Raw genomic sequence first — 21,368 nt, 5'->3', positions numbered from 1 at the left:
TTGAAGTCCAGACCTGGGAAGTCTCAGTTCTCTTTTTACTCAAGGCTAGTGCTGTACCACTTTTAGCCATAGCTCCACTTCTGGTTTTTTGGTGATTAATTGGAGATAAGAGTCTCATGAACTTTCCTGCCCTGTCTGGCTTTGAACTGTGATCATCAGATCTCAGCCTCCTGAGTAGCTAGGATTATAGGCGTGGGCCACCAGTGCCCAGCACATGTGAGTTTCAACATGTCAGTTTGCTTTTAATTCTTTTGGATTTTACATATGTATAATTATATTGTCTGACAGTTTTACTATTTTTCACTACCCATTTGTTATTCTTATGCATTCTGTGTCTTGTTTTTGACTGCAATATATAGGATGGTGTAGAATAGGTAACAGTGGGCTTGGTGTAAAGACTAGGATATCAACCCGTGGTAAAGTGTTTGCCTAGTATGTTAGAGGCCTTTGGTTCCATCCCTAATTTGGAGTGAGTTAGGAAATAATAAGTGAACAAATAAGACTAATCATACATTGGATTGGTAAAAAATAGACTTCTTTTATTGAGTGAATTGAATTCTCTTCTGTCCTTAGATTGCTAAGAGTTGTTCTAACTAATATGTAAATTTTACCAGTGATTTTTTTGTTTGTTTTTTTTTAATTGTGAAAATACCGTACAGAGGGGCTACAATTACATGGGCAAGATAATGAGTACATTTCTTATCAAGCATTGTTGCCTCCTCCTTTGTTTCCCCTTCCCATCCCTTCCCATCTCTCCCTCCCCCCACCAAAGTTGTAAAGTTTGTTTTTCGACATAATGACTTGTACATCTCATTGTTGCAATGGGTCCACCTGTATCCCTATTTAAACAATTTGTTTTTGCCCTTCCCCTCCACAAATTATACCAACATCAAATACAGTGAGAGCAAGGGTTATACCATGGGGGAAGGACATAGAAAGCAGCAACAAAGGATTCATCTTATAAATATGTTAGAAAAAAATTGCATGAAAGAAAAAATATTTGAATGCTTATCTTGGGGTTCATTTCACCTAACATCAACCAGTGATTTTTTTTTTGTTATTATCTGTTGACATGATTGATCTCCTTTATTCTGAAATATATTGATTGTTTTTCATGTTAATCCAAGCAATTTGTGACTGGAGCAAACCTGTCTAACTTATGATTTATTATCTTTTTTACACATCACTGGGCGTAATTAGTTAATAGCTTTATTTAGGTTTTTGGCACCTACATTCATGAGAGATGGGTCTATAATTGTTTTTCCTGCTATTATAAGATGTCATTAGGATATTTTAATGGCAGGAAAAATAATTGCCTAATAACTAAGTCTTTTCCCTTCTTATAATTAATATCCCACTTTAGGTGAGCAAGTTTGAACATATCAAATTATATTCTTGTCCTCTTCTTTCCCTCCCTGCCCCTTTCTCTAACAAGCCTCTTACAACACCTCTACCCTTACTGCAGTTTTTCTCCCTCTTCAAGTTTTGATATCAAGATCTAGAATGATTTTAATAGTTTGTAAACATTTGGAAATGGTATGTGATTACCAGGCAGCAACTGGGGTTCACCTAGGGGGAAAAAGTGCTACTTTTAATTTCATTTGTATGTATAGGGGGTAGGATTACTAGGTTAGTTCAGTGGGAAGTTAGACCCAGGTTGGATGGATATGATTTCAGTTGCCTTTAGCAGAGTTTCCTCTGACTTAAATCACACATGTGGGCTCATTAATAATGGCTCAACTTTCAGATTGATTTGCCTGTAGATTATTAGCTGGTTGCACAAATAGTTCTTAAAAAAAAAAAAAAGGCACCTCAAAAGGTAGTGAGCTGCAAACAAAGGTATGAGGAAGGGGCTCTTTCTGGCTGGGGCGGGAGGCCAGATGGCTATGTGCCAAACTTCCAGAGGAAAAGGCCAAGGAGCTCTTAAAAACAAGGGAACTGGGTAGAATGGGAGAAGCAGTTTGCTAGCAGGGTCCAAGTTCAAAAGGAGTCTGGTGGTGCTGATAGATGGCTGGGGCCCCCTTTGACCTCCTGAGCACATGCCTTCTCTCCTTCATTTTGGAAGGAACCTATACCTAGATGCCAGGTTATGTGGTTGTCACTGTCTGGGCAGGACACACAACTCACACTCAGGGCTGTTGATCCCTGATTTCTTTCTTTCTTTCTTTCTTTCTTTTTTTTTTGGTTGGTCATGGTGCTTGAACTCTGGGCCTGGGCGCTGTCCCTCAGTTCTTCAGCTCAAGACAAGTGCTCTACCACTTAAACCACAGCGCCAATTCCAGTTTTCTGGTGATTAATTGGAGAGTCTCATGGACTTTCCTGCCGGGGCTAGCTTTGAACTTCAATCCTCAGATCTCAGCCTCCTGAGTAGCTAGGATTACAGGCGTGAGCCACCAACGCCCAGAGAGCCCTGATTTTTTGTTGGACTCTCTACCTGTCTGGCTATGTTCTCCAGGATGCATTCGATCTAAAGTGACTCATGAGATCAGTTCAGAAACTTTTCAAAGAACCTATCCTTTGACCTCCTAGCCCAAGGACATGCAGAAAGATGAACTTAAATGTATGTATGTATGTATGTACACACACACACACTTCCATATGGCAGAGAAAGATGCAATTTAAGATCCTATGAAGGATTGGGATTGTATATACATTTGTCTAATGAAATATTATGAGGTCATTTAATGTTTTGAAAAAAATACTTTTTTCTTTTTTTTAGGCTAAGAGTTTGGCTCAGTGATAGAGTGCCTAGCATGTGTGGGCCCTGTGTTCAACTCCCAAACGCCCAGCACCACAAAAGAACCTTTAATCCCCAGAATTTTTTCCCCCAACAGGCTCTCACTATATAGCCCAGGTTAGTTTCAAATTCAACTTTATAGTCCAGCAGGCCTTGCCCTCACAATCCTCCAGACTCAGCTTCTTAAGTGCTAAGATTATAGGCATATACCACCATGCCCAGCCCAAGACTACAAGTGTTCTATATCCTCCCTTCCACTTTTGTTACCAGTATTAGGGGGAAAAAAATCATGTAAAAATTAGTGAGATATAAAAAAAATAAGAAAATAGGGCAAAAAAGGATAGTTAATGATCTTAAAGATATATATATATATATATATATATATATATATAAATAAATAATATATATTATTAAGGTGTGGTAATACTATTATTTTGCACTTAAAAAAAAAGTCTTCTAGCTGGGCATCAGTGGCTCATGCCTATAATCCTAGCTACTCAGGAGTTTCTAAAGATTGTGGTTCAAAGCCACCTGGGCAAGAAAATCTATGAAACTTGTATCTCCAGTTAACCACCAAAAAGCAAAAAGTAGAGCTGTGGCTCAAGTGTGGTAGAGCATCATCCTCAAGCAAAAAAACAAGCTCAGAGACAACACTCACATCCTGAGTTCAAGCTTAGAACCAATACACACAGATCAACACACAGACACACACACACACACTTCTTAAAGGAGACTGGACTGATGTAGTTGTTCATACCTATGATGCTATCTACTCAAGGGTCTGATATCAAGAAGATCATGGTTTAAAGCAAGCAATTTTTTTTCCAGTCCTGGGGCTTGATCTCAGGGCCTGGGCACTGTCCCTGAGCTTCTTTTCCTCAAGGCTAGCACTATCCTATTTGAACCACAGTGCTACTTCCATCATTTTCTGTTTATCTGGTACTGAGGAATAAAACCCAGGGTTTCATGCATGCTAGACAAGCCATCTACCACTAAGCCACATTCCCAGCCTGCCTGGGCAAATTTTCAACCAATAGCTGAGCATGGTGGCATTGCCTGTCATTCCAGCTTTGTATAAAGTGTTAGAACATGGAGGTCCTGGCTGTCCCAGGCAAAAAGTTATACTCTATTGAAAAAACAACAAAAGCAAAATGGGCTAGGAGTATGGATCAAGCTGTAGAGTGCCTGTATAGCAATTATAATGCCTCAGTTCAAACCCCAGCACTAGAAAAAAATATTTTTGAGGCACGCTGAATATTAAATATCTGTAGTTACAGATGTTTACAGATCAACCCTGGGCTCTGCTTCAAAATAAGTTAGTGAAGTGAGTGGGAGTAAAGAGGAAACAAGATTGGCCAGGATAAGTTGTTAATTATTTAAGTTAGATGAGGATGTAATTATGTTATTACCTCTGCTTTTATATGTGCTTGATATTTTCCATAATAAACAGTTAAAATGCCTAAAGACTCCTGATGAAACAAAGAATGGAAAACACCTGTCCCCAGGATGAGCGACTAGTGTTAGAGTTCCTATCATCTCTTTGTCAAGCTTCAGCCACAAGGTACTGGGATTACAAGGCTATTTGAAGCAAAAGGCTCGACTTTATCACCCTCCTTGAGTATAACACTGGGTGGGCATAGCTTCTCTGGGCCTTAGTGAAGATTGAGATCTATGGTAAGGAGATCTAGAGGCAGCTCCTGGGCTTCTCCTAGCAACTTGTACTGCAAGTTGATGGCTGGAGAGAGGCAAACTGTGATCGGGCCATCTATGTGGGTTTTATGTGAAGTGACAACTGAAATGTGAGCTTTTTTTTTTTTTGTCTTGAGATAGGGTCTTCTTATGCTCCCCAGGTTAGTACAAAACTCCTTGGGCTCAAGCAATCCTCCTATACCAGCCTCTATTTAGCTGGGACTGCTGAGCTAGTCTGAAGGGAGCTCTCTATACTTTTGACTGCACCTGATTAGAAAGAAATGGTTTTGTTTGTATCTCCATCATTCTAGTGTTTATATATATATATATATATATATATATATGTATATATAAAATTTCAGTAATATATGTTATAAAATGCAACTTTTAAATATAATTTTGTTATTATTAGGGTGTTGTATAGAGGGATTACCATTTCATAAGTCAAGTAATGAATACATTTCTTTTTTTGGACAGTGTCACCCTTACTTTGCTTTCTCCCAGTTTCCCGCTCTGATCCCTGCCCAGTTACATGGGTCATCTTCAAGAAACACAATTTTCTTTTTCAGTTGGTCGTTGGGCTTGAACTCTGGGCCTGAGCGCTGTCCCTGGGCTCTTCAGCTCAAGGCAAGCGCTCTACCACTTGAGCCACAGCACCACTTCCAATTTTCAAGTGGTTTATTGGAGATAAGAGTCTCAAGGACTTTCCTGCCCAGGCTGGCTTTGAACTGATCCTCCTATCTCAGCCTCCTGAGTAGCTAGGATTACAGGCGTGAGCCACCAGCACCTGGCAAGAAATATAATTTTTAAAGAAAGATGAAATAACCACATTTACATATTTTACTAATATAGTCAAGTATCAGTGGCTCATGTCTGTAATCCTAGCTTCTTAGGAGGTTGATATCTGAGGATTGTTCAAAGCCAGCCCAGCAAGAAGAGTCTGTGAGACTCTTAGCTCCAATTAACCAGTAAAAAGCCAGAAGTAGAGGTATGGTTCAAGTGATAGAGCGCCAGCCTTGAATGGAAAAAGCCAAGTGAGAGCATGAATCCCTGATTCAAGCCCTAGTACTGGTACTACTAAATAAATACCTTGCAAATAGTTTCTACTGCATACTATCTCTAGCACAAAGTCCGAACTTACTAGGCACAAAATGTACTGACAGTGAGAGTCTTTTTTTTTTTTGGGGGGGGGGTCCAGTCATAGAGCCTGAACTCTGGGCCTGGGTGCTGTCCCTCAGCTCTTCAGCTCAAGGCTAGTGCTCTACCACTTGAGCCACAGCACCACTTCCGGCTTTTTTCTTTTGCTTATGTGGTGCTGACGAATCGAACCCAGGGCCTCATGCATGCAAGGCAAGCGCTCTACCACTGAGCCACCTTCCTAGCCCCAGTGAGAGTCATTTTTAATGACAGTGGCCAGCCACTATCACCCTTGACTAGCTAGTTATTGTACTTCCTTCAGACTTTGGTTGATCAAGTCTGGTCTACAACGTGCCATTTCCTTTGTGTGGGTTAATGTTAAGCCATTGTGTGTTTGGTGAGGGTTTATTTAGCTTAGAATGCAGAGCACAACTCAAGTGCATTCCCTCTCACTTGACTAGAGAGTGAATAAGAGAGAATGAGAGTGGGGACAGGCAGCCCTGGACATGGGCCACTGTCTGTGTGTGTGCAAACAAAAGTGAAACTTATTTATTTTGGCTTAGAAAGTGAATGTAAACAAAGTCTGCTCTGACAGGTTTCAGGTGGACTGAGGCCCTGCTGTCTGTGTGGTGCCCTGCTGTTATGTGTGTTTTGCTCAGCCTGGTCTGCTTGGGTCTCTAGGAGTCTTTTTCTACATTTCCATTGTGTTTTTGGCTATTGAACTACAGTGTTGGGAGTTTCCTTTTTTCTTTTCCCTAGGGTTGTCTTCTGTCAATTTCTCTCTCACTTTTTTTTCCTGCTTTACTCCGTTGTTTTCCCTTTGCCATTTCTTTCTTTTTAAAAAGCATGCCTAGATGGGCACTGGTGGCTCGTGCTAGCTACTCAGGAGGCTAAGATCATGGTTCAAAGCCAACCAGGGCAGAGTCCATGAGACTCTTGTCTCCAGTTAACCACCAAAAGGCCGGAAGTGGAGATGTAGATCAAGTAGTAGAGCACCAGCCTTGAATGGAAAAAAGTAATGGAAAGTACTCAGGACCTGAGTTTAAGCCCCAGTACTGGCACTAACAACAACAACAACAACAAAAACAAAACCCCATAAAAGCATGCCTAGCTACAGTGCCACTGTTTTCATTGGCAATATCTATCAATCACCTATTTATTAGTATCCACTATATAGATTCACCTCATACAAGATACTGAGGAATGGAGAACTTACTGAACAGGATTTCAGGTGAGAATGTAAACCCAGGTTCCTGTTAGAAAGAGATTTGGAAGTTTCTATCAAACTTGCCACCATAGGAACCTTTTGGCCCAGTAACTCCAATAAAATTGATGGATACATGTACATGAGTTGGTTTGGTTTGGTTTGGTTGTGGGGCTTGAACTCTGGGTCTGGGCGCTGACCCTCACCTCTTCAGCTCAAGGTCAGTGCTCTACTACTTGAGCCACAGGGCCACTTCTGCTTTTCTGGTGGTTTATTGGAGATAACAGTCTCATGGACTTTCCTGCCTGGGCTGGCTTTGAACCGTGATCTTCAGATCTCAGTCTCCTGAGTAGTTAGGATTACAAGCGTGAGCCATCATGTCCTGCAGTACATGAGTTTTTATTGAAGCATTATTTGTAGTAGAAAAAGGATTGGTACTGGGCTGGGAAGGTGGTTCAGTGGTAGAGCACTTGCCTAGCATACAGGAAGCCCTGGGTTCCATTCCTCAATACCACATACACAGAAAAAGGATTGGTAACCATTCATATGTACGTTGGCAGGAGGGAGGGGTTAGCCCATTCTGGCATTTCTACCATAACACTTCACAGGCCTCTGCCTGTCACATGGTTGAGGGCTCAAAATGCAAGGGATAAGCAAGCAGGTATATGTCAAATGTTGTTGTTGTTGTGATTATTTGTTTCTGTGCCCGTGTTATGGCTTAAACTCAGGGTCTGGGTACTTAACTTTTTTGCTCAAGGCTGGCGCTCTGCCACTTAAGCCACTTCCAGCTCTTTTTTTGGTGGTTAATTGGAGATAAGAGTCTCATGGGCTGTCCTGCCTGGGCTGGCTTCAAAGCTTGATTCTCACCTCATAGCCACAACTAGAAGTGTAGCTCAAATGGTAGAGTACAGCCAGGAGCCAAGAAGCTAAGCAAGAGTACAAGACCCTGACTTCTAACCCTTAGTACCAACAATTAAAAAAAAAAAAAAAGCCATGTGCTGGTTGCTCAGATCTGTAATCCTAGATACTGAGAAGGCTGAGTGAGATCTGACAGGATCACCCATCAAGGCCAGCCTGGGCAGGAAAGTCCCTAAGACACTTTTTGTTGTTGTTGTTGTTGGCTGTGGGAGCTGAACTCTGGGCCTGGGCGCTGTCCCTCAGCTCTTCAGCTCAAGGCTAGCACCCTAGTACTTGAGCCACAGCACCACTTCCGGCCTTTTTCTGCTTATGTGGTGCTGAGGAATTGAACCCAGGGCCTCATGCATGAAAAGGCAAGCACTCTACTATGAGCCAACTTCCCAGCCCATGAGCCAACTTCCCAGCCCCCTGAGACTCTTATCTCCAATTAACCACCAAAAAGCTGGAAGTAGAGCTGTGAGCTGTGGTTCAAGTGGTGGCATGTCAGCCTTGAGTGTAAAAGCTAAGAGACAAGCTCCAGGACTGGCACTTCCACAGAGACAGAGTACACAGAGAGTATAAAATGTATTAAATAAAAGGGAAAAACACAGTAGTTGCTCCTTGTATGGTTTGTAACTTTTTGCTTTATACACACTATGAATCACTCTCTCAATAAATTTAGGTCTGAGTCAACCTCTTGAGTGGCTGCAAGTTCAGTATGATAAATGTTGTAGGATCCCTCCTGGGCACAGAATGCACACTGGCTGGGTGTTTGCTGAGTATTAGAGTTACTTCCTCTGTATAAAAGAAAGGGCTGAGTCCAAGGTCTTATGCATTGTACATTTGCACACATAATGCCATATTCCTAATAGCAGTGATGTGTTCTCCCGAAGCCCATTTTTAATCTAGGAACTCTTGGCTAATATGATAGAAGTGGAGGGACACAGATCATTATTCCAAGCCAGCCTGGGCAGGACAATCCATGAGACTCTTTATCACCAATTAATCACCAAAAAGCTGAAAGTGGGGGTGGGGAAGGTGGCTCAGTGGTAGAATGCTCGCCTCACACGCATGGGGCTCTGGGTTCGATTCCTCAATACCACATCAACAGGAAAAGCCACAAGTGGCGCTGTGGCTCAAGTGGTAGAGTGCTAGCCTTGAGCTGAAGAGCTGAGGGACAGCGCCCAGGCCCAGAGTTCAAGCCCCAGGACTGGCAAAATCAATCAACCAACCAATCAATCAATCAATCAAAAAGCTTAAAGTGGAACTATGGCTTAAGTGGTAGAGCTCCAGCCTTGAATGAAAAAGCTAAAGAACAGCCCCTAGGCCTCAGTTCAAGCTACACACACACACACACACACACACACACACACACACACACACACACACACACACACACACACACACACACACACACACACACACACACACACACACACCTATGTGCGCACACATGCCAGATTTGTTATAGATCCCCAATTTGCTGGAATTTATTTCTAACTTTTTCCATTGTTTGCTCTAGTACCTTACTGTTACATGCACTGTTGTCTTAATATTTTAGTTTATATTAAATTAAAAGTTTACATTAAATTTAGTTTATATTAAATATTTACTTTATATTAAATTAAAAGATCCAAGCATGGTGGCAAATACTTATAGTTCCAGCTATTTTGGAACCTAGGAGTTTGAGACTAGCTCAGGCAACATAATGAGACCTCCATATCAAAAATACATCATTAATGGGCTGAGTGTGTGGCTCAAGTAGTAAGTTGCTTATCTTTTTTTTGGGGGGGGGGTCCAGTCGTGGGGCCTGAACTCTGGGCCTGGGTGCTGTCCCTCAGCTCTTCAGCTCAAGGCTAGCGCTCTACCACTTGAGCCACAGCGCCACTTCCGGCTTTTTTCTTTTTGCTTATGTGTTGCTGAGGAATTGTACCCAGGGACTCATGCATGCAAGGCAAGTACTCTACCACTGAGCCACCTTCCCAGCCCCAGTAAGTTGCTTATCTTGCAAACAGGGTCCTGCATTCAAATTCCAGTCCTGTCAACAAATTAAATTAAGTGATTAAGGGCTTTCTTAATATTCTTTTTAAATCGTAATCTGTCGGTTTCTAGCCTCTCTAGGCCAGCCCTCTCTACTGTGGATACAGTTTTCCCATGCTCCTTAGTAACTCTCTAACCCCAAGAGGGGCTCACTGAAAGGTGAGAGGGAAAGTGTCTGAAGACCTCTGTGTAGAACCACATCCCCTTCCTGAGCCCCATACCCTGCTGCACCCCCTCCAGATACCGGGAGTTAGAGCCACAGTCTTTAGCAGCCACTGGTAGCTAGGCATGAAAGCCCTCTGGTCTCCTCTCAGGGCACAGGAATGGTCATTCCTCTCCCTGGCACTGTCGACTCCTCTAGGTGGCTCCCAGAAGGGCAGTGGTTTGAGCCATCCTCCTCTCACTGCTCAGATAGCTCTACCTCTGCTATCTTGCAGACTTGGAAACACAGAGTGTTCCCTGGACCTTGAGAGCTGGGGAATGGGCATGGCCTCCCTCCTGGGCCACCACAGCCTCCTGATCTCCTGGCCTTTACCCAAATTGACTCTCCTGACTGACTCTCTGGGAAGAAGGGAGCCTCATAGATGAGCCCTGCTGAGGCTCACAAACGAGTGATGAACCCACTGAGCCTCCCCCGTGTGGAAGGCAGAGGACTGGTCCCACTCTGACTGGCTCCTCTTCTCCCCAGACTCTTACTCGCTTGGACGGGCCACTGTTCTTCCTGCAGGTTGAGATCAGCACTAGTAATAGCCAGCTTAACCCTGCCCAAGTATAAGTGAAGGGAGGAAAATGGAGAGGATTGCCAGGAAATCAGAGTACCCAGCCATCTGTAGATGCAGACTCATGGCCTAAAGCCGTGACATCCAGTCATCGAGGCCTGCACCCATGGGAGATCCTGAGTGCCTTGGGCCAGTCCTGGCAGCCTAGGACTTCGACTTGCTGTGTGACTTAGCAAAGATATCACTGAGGACCCCATCTCAGGTGGTGATCTGATTTGGGGCTTGGTTCTTCCCCCATGAGAGAGGCAGCCAGAGCTGGCGAGTAAGGGCCTCATCAGGGCCCTGGTGGACTTTGAAACCTGGCATCTAGTAACATGTTTCCTTATTGTCTTTGATGGATTGTAAAGAAACTTTTATGGAAGGGAGGAGAATATAGTACTTTGCTAAAATAAGCATGGGACAAGTACGGATTAGGTTTCCTGGGACCCCTGGAGACCTCCTGTTTGGATCTAGACCAGGCTTTGGAGCACCTGGACCCTGGTTAGCAAGATATGAGTGTTACACAGGAGGCAGAGAGGCTGGAACTGGAGCACCCAGGGTGATTTGTGAGTGAGAAAGATGAAGGGTGGCACAGGAAGGGTATAGGGGGATGCAGGCCAGTTCTGCGTCTTCTCACTCATGACCGGTTCCAGAGATGGGGTCCTGCCTGGCAAGTTTCACCTGTAGACAGAAGGGTCCCACCTAGCTACGACTGGACAAAGTCCTGTGGAGAGGGTAGAATTGGTAACCATGTAGCCATCAGGAAATACATAAAAGAAAACAGAACCCATCCCCAGTCCCAGATATGGTTGGATCACACCATATTAAATTGCTGTTTGAGTCAAACATAGTCAAATATTGGCAATTTCATAGGGCTCAGCCAAATCTTAACATTTTTACTATCTTATATCAGTCCTCCCCCGCCTTGTATAAGTACTACTTTGAAGAATGTACAACTTTCAGCTGTAGATGTATTATGTAAATTTCATGCTTTCTTTCTTACCCCACCAGCCAGTTATCCAGTTGAAGGAACAGCAGAAGTAAAATCAAGTCACTCATTAGAATACAATGTTTGGGACGTAGTATTGATTTTATTTATTCATAGATAATAGGAAGAAAAAATTGTTTTTGTTGGTTTGCATGGGCCTAATAAAATTGAGCGTTTTTCTTTTCATTATATTACTAAAAAACTGTAATTTAATACTGTCATTAGCCACCCTGAGTTAGCATCATTTTAGCACTTCTGGCTAAACTATCTCAAGATTCATAATTCTCTTGAACAAGTCAGAGAATTCAAAGTGCAGTGCATGCTTCTATGGTAATTATGAAGGACACAATCCAGGACCAGCCAAGTGAAGAGACCCATGGGGCCCGTCCTTGAAGGGTCCTGGGCATAGAGCTCCCTGACCTCCAGAACTAGGCATATAATAACCTTTTGGACATGAGATGTGCTCACCAACAAGGAAGCTCACCTGAGAAACCTTAGTGTATAGATATCTTATTGGAGTTTCATTACATAGGCATAGTTGATTAAAGCACTGGCCATTTGCTTTTGTATTAAATCCACTTTCATTACTATAGCACATACTTGAGATAAATCAACTTATTAAGAGATAAGAATTATTGTGGCTTAGCTGGCACCGGTGGCTCACACCTGTAATCCTGACTACTCAGGAGGCTGAGATCTGAGGATCGCGGTTGAAAGCCAGCCCTGGCAAGAAAGTCTGTGAAACTCTTATCTCCAATAAACCACCAGGAAACTGGAAGTGGCACTGTAGCTCAAGTGGTAGAGTGCTAGCCTTGAGCTGAAGAGCTGAGGGACAGCGCTCAGGCCCAGAGTTCAAGCTCTACCACCGACCAAAAAAAAAAAAAATTATTTTGGCTTACGTTTTCTAGATTTCAGTCCATGGTTTATTGACCTCATTGCTTTGGGCTGGGGGTCGGGGGGGTGTTGAACATTATGGTAGGAAGGCATGGCTGAGGAATTTCTCCTCATGGTAGCCAGAAAGCAGAAATACAGGAAAAGGTCAGATTCTTAATAGCCTTGCAAAGACCCTCCCCCTCCCCCCCCCCCCATACACACAATTTCCCCCAGTGATCTAACTTTTTCCTACTAGGCTCCACCCTCTTCTCTCCCTTTGTCTCACTTTTATTGGTTTACTTTAGTTATACATTATCACATTACTTTCATTGTATAATTTCATTGATACCTTTCCACACCTGTTTACAATATATTCAAATCTGTGGCATCCCCTCTATCACCCTCTCCCTCCTCCCCTTCTTGCTTTCCAAAGCACTTTCAACAGGTTTCATTGTCCTATTTTCACAGCTGCCAACAATCTGTTCCAACTTATTCAGCCTCCTTCATCCTCCTTGTTAGCCCAACAGCTCCTGCTAGTACCCCTTCTCTTTCTCCTCTCCATCCCCTTATTGATCAACAGTTTTTATTGAGGTTTTTAATGCTATTTTCATATATACTTGAAATGCATGCCAAAATTATTCCCTATCTTACCCTCTATTTTCTTTTTATTTTAGAGTTTCAGTCCAGTCATAAATTATGCCAGTCATATATTCAAGATCTGATTATTTTATTTTATTTTGGGGGGAGAGTTGGTCGTGGGGCCTGAACTCTGGGTCTGGGCACTGTCCCTCAGCTCTTCAGCTCAAGGCTAGTGCTCTAACCAGGTGCCCATGGCTCACGCCTGTAATCCTAGCTATCAGGAAGCTGAGATCTGAGGATCAGGGCTCAAAGCCAGCCCAGGCAGGAAAGGCCGTTTAGATTCTTTATCCCCAATAAACTACTAGAAAACCAGAAGTGGCACTGTGGCATAAGCGGTAGAGCGCTCGCCTTGAGTTGCAGAGCACAAGGACAGCGCCCAAGCCAGAGTTCAAGCCAGACTGGGGGGGGGGGGGGGGATGCTAGTGCTCTACCACTTGAGCCATAGTGCCACTTCCAGCTATTTCTGCTTTTGTGGTGCTGAGGAATGGAACCCAGGGCCTCATGCATGTGAGGCAAGCACTCTACCACCAAGCCACCTTCCTAGCCCCCAGAGTTCAAGCCCCATAACAGACAGACAGACAGACAGAAAGAAAGAAAGAAGAAAGAAAGAGACATGAAGGAAGGAGAAAGGAAAAGAAAGGAAAAGAAAAGAAAAAAGAACAGTGCCCAAATTTCAACCCTTTAGAGGGGATTAGAGTTGGGATTGGGGTTGGGGTGGGGGAGTGAACTTGAACTTGACTGTATACCTATAAGGTGTCTGTTACTGAGGTGACTGCCACTAGAGGGCACCCACGGGCAACAGTTCATTTCCTCCAAAGTGATGTTTCTCCCCTGTGGAGAAGCTGTCAGCTTTTCTGAGCCATTAGTGTGTGTGTGTGTGTGTGTGTGTGTGTGTGTGTGCGCGTGCGTGCGCGTGTATGTGTGTGTGTGTGTGTGTGCGTGCCTGCCTGTGCGTGCATGCGTGCGTGTGTGTGTGTGTGTGTGTGTGTGTATGTGTGTGTGTGTTGGGGCTGTTTTCTGATTTGGGGTTTGAGCAAGACGCTATTCATTGATTCATGTCAAAAGGTACATCACACTCATAGGAGTGGGGCCTGTGACAGCATAGCCAGTGATGCGGGGGGCGGGGGGGGGGGGGAGAGGGGGGAAGGAGAACAGAGGGTTTTGTTGTTCAACTTTAGAGACTCTCATCAGTTTCTCTTTGTTCTCTAATTTCTTATGGGTTTTAATTTGTTTGGTTTGGTTTTTTTGTTTGTGGTACTAAAAGTTGAACCAGTGCCTGGAAGCATGCTAGGCAAGGGCTGCATTACTGAACTACATTCCCAGGATTTTGTTTTGTTTTGTTTTGTTTTGTGCCAGTTCTGGGGCTTGAATTCAGAGCCTGGGCTCTGTCTCTGAGTATTTTCGCTTAAGCTTACCACTCTACTCTACCACCTGAGCCAGAGCTCCATTTCTGGCTTTTTGGTGGTCATAGGAGCTAAGAATCTCATGGACTTTTCTGTCTGGGCTGGCTTCCAGATTTGATCTTCAGATCTCAGTCTCCTGAGTAGCCAGGATTACAAGCATGAGCCACCAGCACCTGGCTCTTTTTTTTTTTTTCCTTTTTAATTGATAAAAGTAAGTTTTACCATCTAGTAGAACAGTATAGAACATCTGCTCTTCAAATGTGATCCTGTGGCCACTTCCGATATTTTTCTTTTTTGGGGGAGGGGGGTCCTGTCGTGGGGCCTGAACTCTGGGCCTAGGCGCTGTCCCTCAGCTCTTCAGCTCAAGGCTAGTGCTCTACCACTTGAGCCACAGCGCCACTTCCGGCTTTTTTCTTTTTGCTTATGTGGTGCTGAGGAATCGAACCCAGGGCCTCAGGCATGCAAGGCACCTTCCCAGCCCCCACTTCCGATATTTCTAGGCCAGCTCGAGCCCTGTGTTGTTTCGTTTCTATGCACTCCATGACACTGTGTCCCACAACTTGTTCTTCTACATAGTGCCATTCCACATTTCACCTATCCAGCTCTACTATATTGTCTCTAGAGCAGCCAGGGATTCTGTCCAGGACTCAGCTGTGGCTGAGTTAGTGGTTAGGTTAGAGCTGTTAGGGAGAAGGTTGTGATAAACTCCTTTTGTGGTATGGTGGAGTCTATCTCTATAGGATAAATTCCAAGGAGAGAAAGTTCTGTGTCTAAGGTTAGGGATGCTTTGTTTTGAGTCATCCTTCCCAGTTGGCCTTCTGAAATACTGTACTCTTTTACCTGTTCACCATGAGCATTAAAACAACAATGACAACTGGGTGCCAATAACTTACACCTGTAATCCTAGCTACTCAGGAGGCTGAGATCGGAAGATAGAAGTCCAAAGCAAGCCTTGTCAGGAAAGACTGTGAGACTCTTATCCCAGTTAACCACCACAAAGCTGCAAGTGGAACTGTGGCTCAAGTGATAGAGCCACCAGCCTTGAGTAAATAAGCTAAAGGACAATGCCTAGGCCCTGGAATTCAAAATCAAGTACTATCACAAAAACAAATACAGAACAGAACAACCCCCCTCAAAATAACTAGGCATCACCAACAGGTTTTTTAGGGAAACCCAGTTTAGAAGATGTTAAAAGCTGCCTTCTTTAATTCTTGTCCTGGTTTGGTGACATAGTTTTATTTGGCTGCCCCCTGGAGGTATTCTTTTTTTCCCTAGAGAATACTCCTATAAAGTCAGCCTCCAGCAAGTGCAAAGGCCCAGAGAACAGACTCCAGGGTTCTGACCAGGTTATATATCTTGCCTTTGTTGGTTCAGCTCTAGAAAGATACCAGGGACTTTGTAGTGAAGTCCAGCAAAGTACTAAACCTTTATTGACTGTAACTTTTGTATATTATAGTAACTAGTATATGTGTTGAAACCTTTCAAAATCAGTGCTTCCCCTCAGCATGAGAGGGGGGGGTGGAGGTAATGCTATGATGATTTTACTTTCTTTGGAGACCTCATGTCCCTTCTGTTCTTCCAAAGGGATCCTTAAGAATTCTGAAGAGTCCCATGGGTAGAGGGCTTTTCTGTGGCCTGGAAGGTCTCCTGAAAGTGTTTTGAATAACTTTTAGCTTTACAATGAGGCCTCCAGTATTAGTTTGGGAAGGGATTTCATGCCAGAGACCCAGATTTGACATTCATGATCCCTATGGCTTTTTCCTGAGTTTGTTCTAAACTTATGTGTCTTGTCCTTTTATCTCCTTAACCCCTCCTCCCCCCACCCACCCACCCCAACTCTGCTTGGTGGCATGTAACTTCATTCCTATCTAGAATGTGGACCAAGCCCTTCTTGGCTGTTCATCCTTTTTGTTTGCTAGGACTAGGGCAGAAGAGCAAGGTGGACACCCAAAAAGAGAGCCTGGGAGCTTCTGCAGAAGGATCTGCCCCACCCCTACCTCCTAATTTCTCCTGGCTTGCTCCAGGTTGAGGGGGAGGCCTCTTTCTAATTACAAGCTCTGCCTAGCCTAATTACAGTGGACTAATTTGTTAATGGCTTTGGGAACTGTGAAACTTCCTGGATCTAGGCAGGAGAGCTTGCTAGAGAGCAATGTGGAGGAACTGAGTGTGAAGCCCTATGGGGGTGGACAGCGTCAGACCCTCAGTCTAGCTGCCGTTGTAGTATGGGTCTGTCTGCTCTCTGAGAATCCCAAGAGCCTGGTAACAGGCACCAGCCTGGACGTTGTTGCTTTCATCCTCTTTAAACAAGGAATCCTTGCTGGGTGCCAGAAGCTCATGCCTGTAACCCTAGCTTGTAAGAAGGTTGAAATCTGAGGATCATGGTTTGTGACACTCTCTCTTTTTTTTTTTTCCCCAATCCTGGGACTTAAACTCGGGGCCTGCAAACTGTCCCTGAGCTTCTTTTGCTCAAGGCTAGCTCTACCACTTGAACCACAGTACCATTTTTAGCTTTTTCTGTTTATACTGGTACTGAAGAATCAAACACAGGGCTTCATGCATACTAGGCAAGCACTCTACCACTAAGCCACATTCTCAGCCCAAGTCTTTTATCAGTAATTAATCATCAAAAATCCAGAAGTGCCACTGTGGCTCAAGTGGTAAAGCACCAGGCTTGGGCAAAAAAAGCTAAAGGGACAGTGCCTACGCCCTGAGTTCAAGCCCTGAGCCAGCTTAGTGAAATACTTTTAAAAGACTTCTTTTACATTAAGATGACACCCATTTTGTACAAACATCAGAAAATTCAGAAGGCAAGAGAAAACCTTCTGTAACTAAACCTCAATGACTTTGACCCTAAGTGTGTATAGACATTGAGATGAAGAGAGTTTCAGCCGGGCGCCGGTGGCTCACTCCTGTAATCCTAGCTACTCAGGAGGCTGAGATCTGAGGATCTCAGTTCAAAGCCAGCCCAAGCAGGAAAGTCTGTGAAACTCTTATCTCCAATTAACCACCAGAAAACTGGAAGTGGCGCTGTGGCTCAAGCGGTAGAGCACTCGCCTTGAGCTAAAGAGCACAGGGACAGCGCCCAAGCCCAGAGTTCAAGCCCCATGACCAACCCAAAAAAAGAAAAGAAAAGAGATGAAGAGAGTTCCATACCTGTGCCTGTGTGTTTTCTGACTCAGTTCACTGTTCCCACAGGGAAGTCCCATCTGGCCATTGTGCAGAAGGTGAACAACGAGGGTGAGGGCGACCCCTTCTATGAGGTGCTGGGCCTGGTCACCCTGGAGGACGTCATCGAGGAGATCATCAAGTCTGAGATTCTGGATGAGTCGGACATGTACAGTGAGTTTGGCCCGCTCTACAAGTCCAGAATCCATATCCAGCTCAGATCTGAAATCTTGTGTCCCTAGATGGGAAGGCCCAACACCTTGAGCAAGACCTAGTCCCAGATGCCCAGTACTGGCTGCCATAAGCAAGGAATTTGGTATGGAATGCAGTGAGAGGAGGCTCTCTTTGCCCCTCCTGTTTGGGATAAGGTATGGGAGCTGGGCTGGCACCAGTGGCTCACGCCTATAATCCTAGCTACTCAGGAGGCTGACATCTGAGAATCGCAGTTCCAAGCCAGCTTGGCAGAAAGCTCCATGAGACTCATCTCCAATTAACTACCCCCTGCCCAAGCCGCCCCCTTGCCCCACCCCCAAAAAAAGCGGAAGTGGAGCTGTGGCTGAAGTGAAAGAGAACTTGAGCAAAAACAAAACAAAGCCTCTCAGGGACAGCATTCAAGACCCAGGACCAGCACACACACACACACACATCCAAAAGCCACGGAGTTGGAGAGCAGGTTTTCTAGTCCTTGGAGATCAGTGTTCTTAGTTTCAGGTCCTTTCTCTTACAGCTGACAACCGAAGCCGAAAACGGGTGTCTGAGAAGAACAAGCGTGACTTCTCAGCCTTCAAGGACACTGACAGTGAACTCAAAGTAAAAATTTCACCACAACTCCTTCTGGCTGCTCATCGCTTTCTGGCATCAGGTAAGACTGTGTGGAGGACTATGTATTGTTGGTGGAAACAGAGGCAAAAATCCTGTTCCTCTGGCCACTTCCCCCCTAGGAAGGCTATGAAACAAGTGTAGGGACACAGAGCCTTCTTTGAAGAATCCAGGCATCCCTCCCTCCCTGGGACCATCCTGCCGATCTTTGCTATGAGTAGCTCATCTTTCAGACTTCTAAGCAGTGTCTGAGTGTGTTGAAAATAAGCACTGGAAGCTGGGTGCCAGTGGCTCATACCTGTAATCCTAGCTACTCAGGAGGCTGAGATCTGAGGATCACAATATGAAGTCAGCCTACACAGGACTCTTATCTCTAATTAACTAGCAAAGCTGCAAGTGGAGCTGTGGCTCAAGTGGTAGAGCACCAGCACTGGAGTGATAAAGCTAAGGGACATCATCCAGGCCCTGAGTTCAAGCCCCAGTATAGAGACCAAAAAATTACAAAAATACAAAAAAGACAGAAACTAAGCGCTGGGAACACCAGAGGGAGCATCTCAGGCCCATCGGAACTGGTGCAGAAGTATGGAGAAGGGACCCTTCTACTGGCCATATACCTCTGGAATGCAGCACATACCCTTTACCCCAGCTCACCTGCCTTGAGAGCCTGCATTCAACTCTGTTGTCATCTCCCTAAATCTCCATACATGTGCTAGTTCCACAGGGGACTCTGAAGACCAGTGATATTTCTCTCTTTTTGCCCATGATCCACAGCTCCCTTCAGGACCTGGTAAAAAACAAAGAAACAATAAACCCTGTCTTCTTACCTCTCTTTCATAATCCAGCTTCCTTCCCAACTCTCACTTACCGAAGGTGCACTGATTCCTGTTACTTTATTTTTCTTACTACGAGGTTGGTAAGGATAATGATAATTATAGGAATATTTATAAAGTACTGTCTACATGCTAAAAACGTATCTTGAACTGCTGTGTGTGTATTATCCCATTTGAACACAGGAACCACCTGTGGGGCTTTTATCCCTACATTACAGATAAGAAAATCAAGACACAGGTTCAGTAATTTACCCAAGGTCACTGGTTGTTAGCACAAAAGTCATCCTTTAGGTCTGTGCAGGCAGACAGACTTGGGTCTAAGCAGTCAGCAGCCAAGTGCATGCAGCCTTTCTCAGGGAGATGGAAACCACAGGGGTGGCCTGTCGGGGAGGGAGCTGTCATAGCTGGGAGTGGCTGCTGCCATTCTGATGGCAGCTCCCCTGTGACTCTGCTTTCAGAGTCACGGCCTGGGCCCTGTGTGAAGTCTCTTTTCTTTCTCTCTCTCCCTCTCTCTCTGTCTCTGTCTCTAGAGGTATCCCAGTTTAGCCCCTCTTTGATATCAGAGAAAATCCTGCTGCGACTGCTCAAGTACCCAGATGTCATTCAGGAACTCAAGTTTGATGAACGTAACAAATACTGCTCAGGCCATTATCTGTACACCCGGAACAAGCCAGCTGACTACTTCATTCTCATCCTTCAGGTGAGTCCCCCCAACCCTGGGCCAGGCTAGTGGTCAGCTTGCTCCCTGTCATGGAACCTCTTCTTGCCCCTCTTGCTTCCCTGAGAGGCCGTACTGAGCTCTACAGGCCTCTGGAGTCAGCTCTTCCTCCTGTAATGCCCTGTTTGCTCAGGCTTCACCTCTTTCTGTGGTTGTAACTCTGACTCTGTGTTCTTGCAGGGGAAGGTAGAGGTGGAAGCAGGGAAGGAGAACATGAAGTTTGAGACTGGCGCCTTCTCATACTATGGGACCATGGCCCTGTCCTCTATCCCCACTGGTGAGTTGTTAGGCTGGGTTTATGCAGACCTCCAACGTGTGGAAAATGAGGGGGTTCCAGAGGCCATGCAGGCCTCTGAGTTGTTGGGCCTGGAGGAGCAGAGTATTTTCCCCTTTGGAAGCCCAAAGGGAAGAGAAAAAGGGGTGTGTCCTGAGATGGAGAAATCAGCCTGCTGTGAGAAAGGACTGTGCAGATATGAGGGACCTCTTAGGAAGCCCACACAGTTGCTGGTGTATAGCTGTGACAGGAAGTGGGAAAGGGTGTTTGGCCTTTGAGGGGTAGCATGATGAGATTAGAATGGACCAGCCGGGGACCTTGGAGACCTTGGGGGCGCTGCTGACCTTTCAAGTAGAGGCAAGTGTGGGGGGCGGGGGAGCGGGGCTGGGGTACAGGATTTGGGTGTCCAAGTGCCAGTGTTAAGAGCCAGGCCAGGGCCTATTTGCCTGGGTGGGTTACACATGGATTTGGCTTTTGGTGGGGGTTCAGCCACTGTTTTTTGATCAGAGTTTGTTCAGATGAAATATAGAGATTTGGGTGCAGCCCACAGAGGACTGATCTCCCTTAACAGTAGTCTTTGGACAAATTTGCACAGACTTCCCCTGTTTGAGAGGCTGTGTAGTGATGAGGAGGTTTGGTATTGTAGGCTAAGCTTGCCCTGCTCAGCCCCAGCATCTGACCTTGGGAGAGGCCCCAGATTCCTGCAGGGTGGAGAATAAAAGCCCCCTTTGGTATCTAGGAACAGGCTGTGATTCCTGGAGATCTCGTCTATGGTGCCTGTCACTATGTATTGACAAGAAGAACCCAGTGTTAGAAGTCAGGCACCCATGAATATAAACAAAGCTCATCCACTACATTGTCTTCCCTGCTCATGCGGAATCAGGGCGCTGCAGGGTTCTAGGGTAGGGGACAAATAAGGCTCATACCACTTGAGGAGATTTTTTTTTGAGACAGAGATTCGCTTTGGTAGCATAGGCTGGCCTTCAGCTCATGATCCTCTTGCCTTGGGGGCTATCCTGCCTCAGCCTTTTGCGTGTTGGGATTATAGACATTGTGCCTTGTTCAGAGAAGCTGTGCTGCCACAGAGGACTGTCTGAGTTTTGGGCTCTGTCCTTCCACCTGTAAATCCTTAGATTCCACTTGAAGTGGCAAGAAGGAGAAATGATTCTGGGCAAACTTGACCAGCTCTGCCCTCTT

General features: G+C 45.0%; 1 protein-coding gene and 1 long non-coding RNA gene across 2 annotated transcripts in view; one reads left to right on the top strand and one right to left on the bottom strand.

Moving 5' to 3' along the window:
* Positions 1-21,368, top strand: part of LOC138821225 (metal transporter CNNM4) — a 47,057-nt gene that overhangs the window by 18,483 nt on the left and 7,206 nt on the right. Inside the window, exons 2-5 of the mRNA XM_070013354.1 lie at positions 17,561-17,704; positions 18,258-18,392; positions 19,710-19,879; positions 20,078-20,174. Of these exons, the coding sequence (XP_069869455.1) occupies positions 17,561-17,704; positions 18,258-18,392; positions 19,710-19,879; positions 20,078-20,174 (546 nt within the window). The remainder of the gene's footprint in view (positions 1-17,560; positions 17,705-18,257; positions 18,393-19,709; positions 19,880-20,077; positions 20,175-21,368) is intronic.
* Positions 17,566-19,531, bottom strand: LOC138821226 (uncharacterized). The gene is made up of 3 exons (XR_011370096.1): positions 19,432-19,531; positions 19,001-19,133; positions 17,566-17,682 (listed from the first exon to the last, which is right to left on the bottom strand). It is a non-coding gene; the product is annotated as an uncharacterized lncRNA (long non-coding RNA).

This window comes from Dipodomys merriami, unplaced genomic scaffold (assembly GCF_024711535.1).
Source record: "Dipodomys merriami isolate MVZ:Mamm:240054 unplaced genomic scaffold, mDipMer1.0.p SCAF_90, whole genome shotgun sequence".
Taxonomy (NCBI): domain Eukaryota; kingdom Metazoa; phylum Chordata; class Mammalia; order Rodentia; family Heteromyidae; genus Dipodomys; species Dipodomys merriami.
Note: the sequence above shows the minus strand (reverse complement) of the source record. Positions and strands in the feature narration are given on the sequence as shown.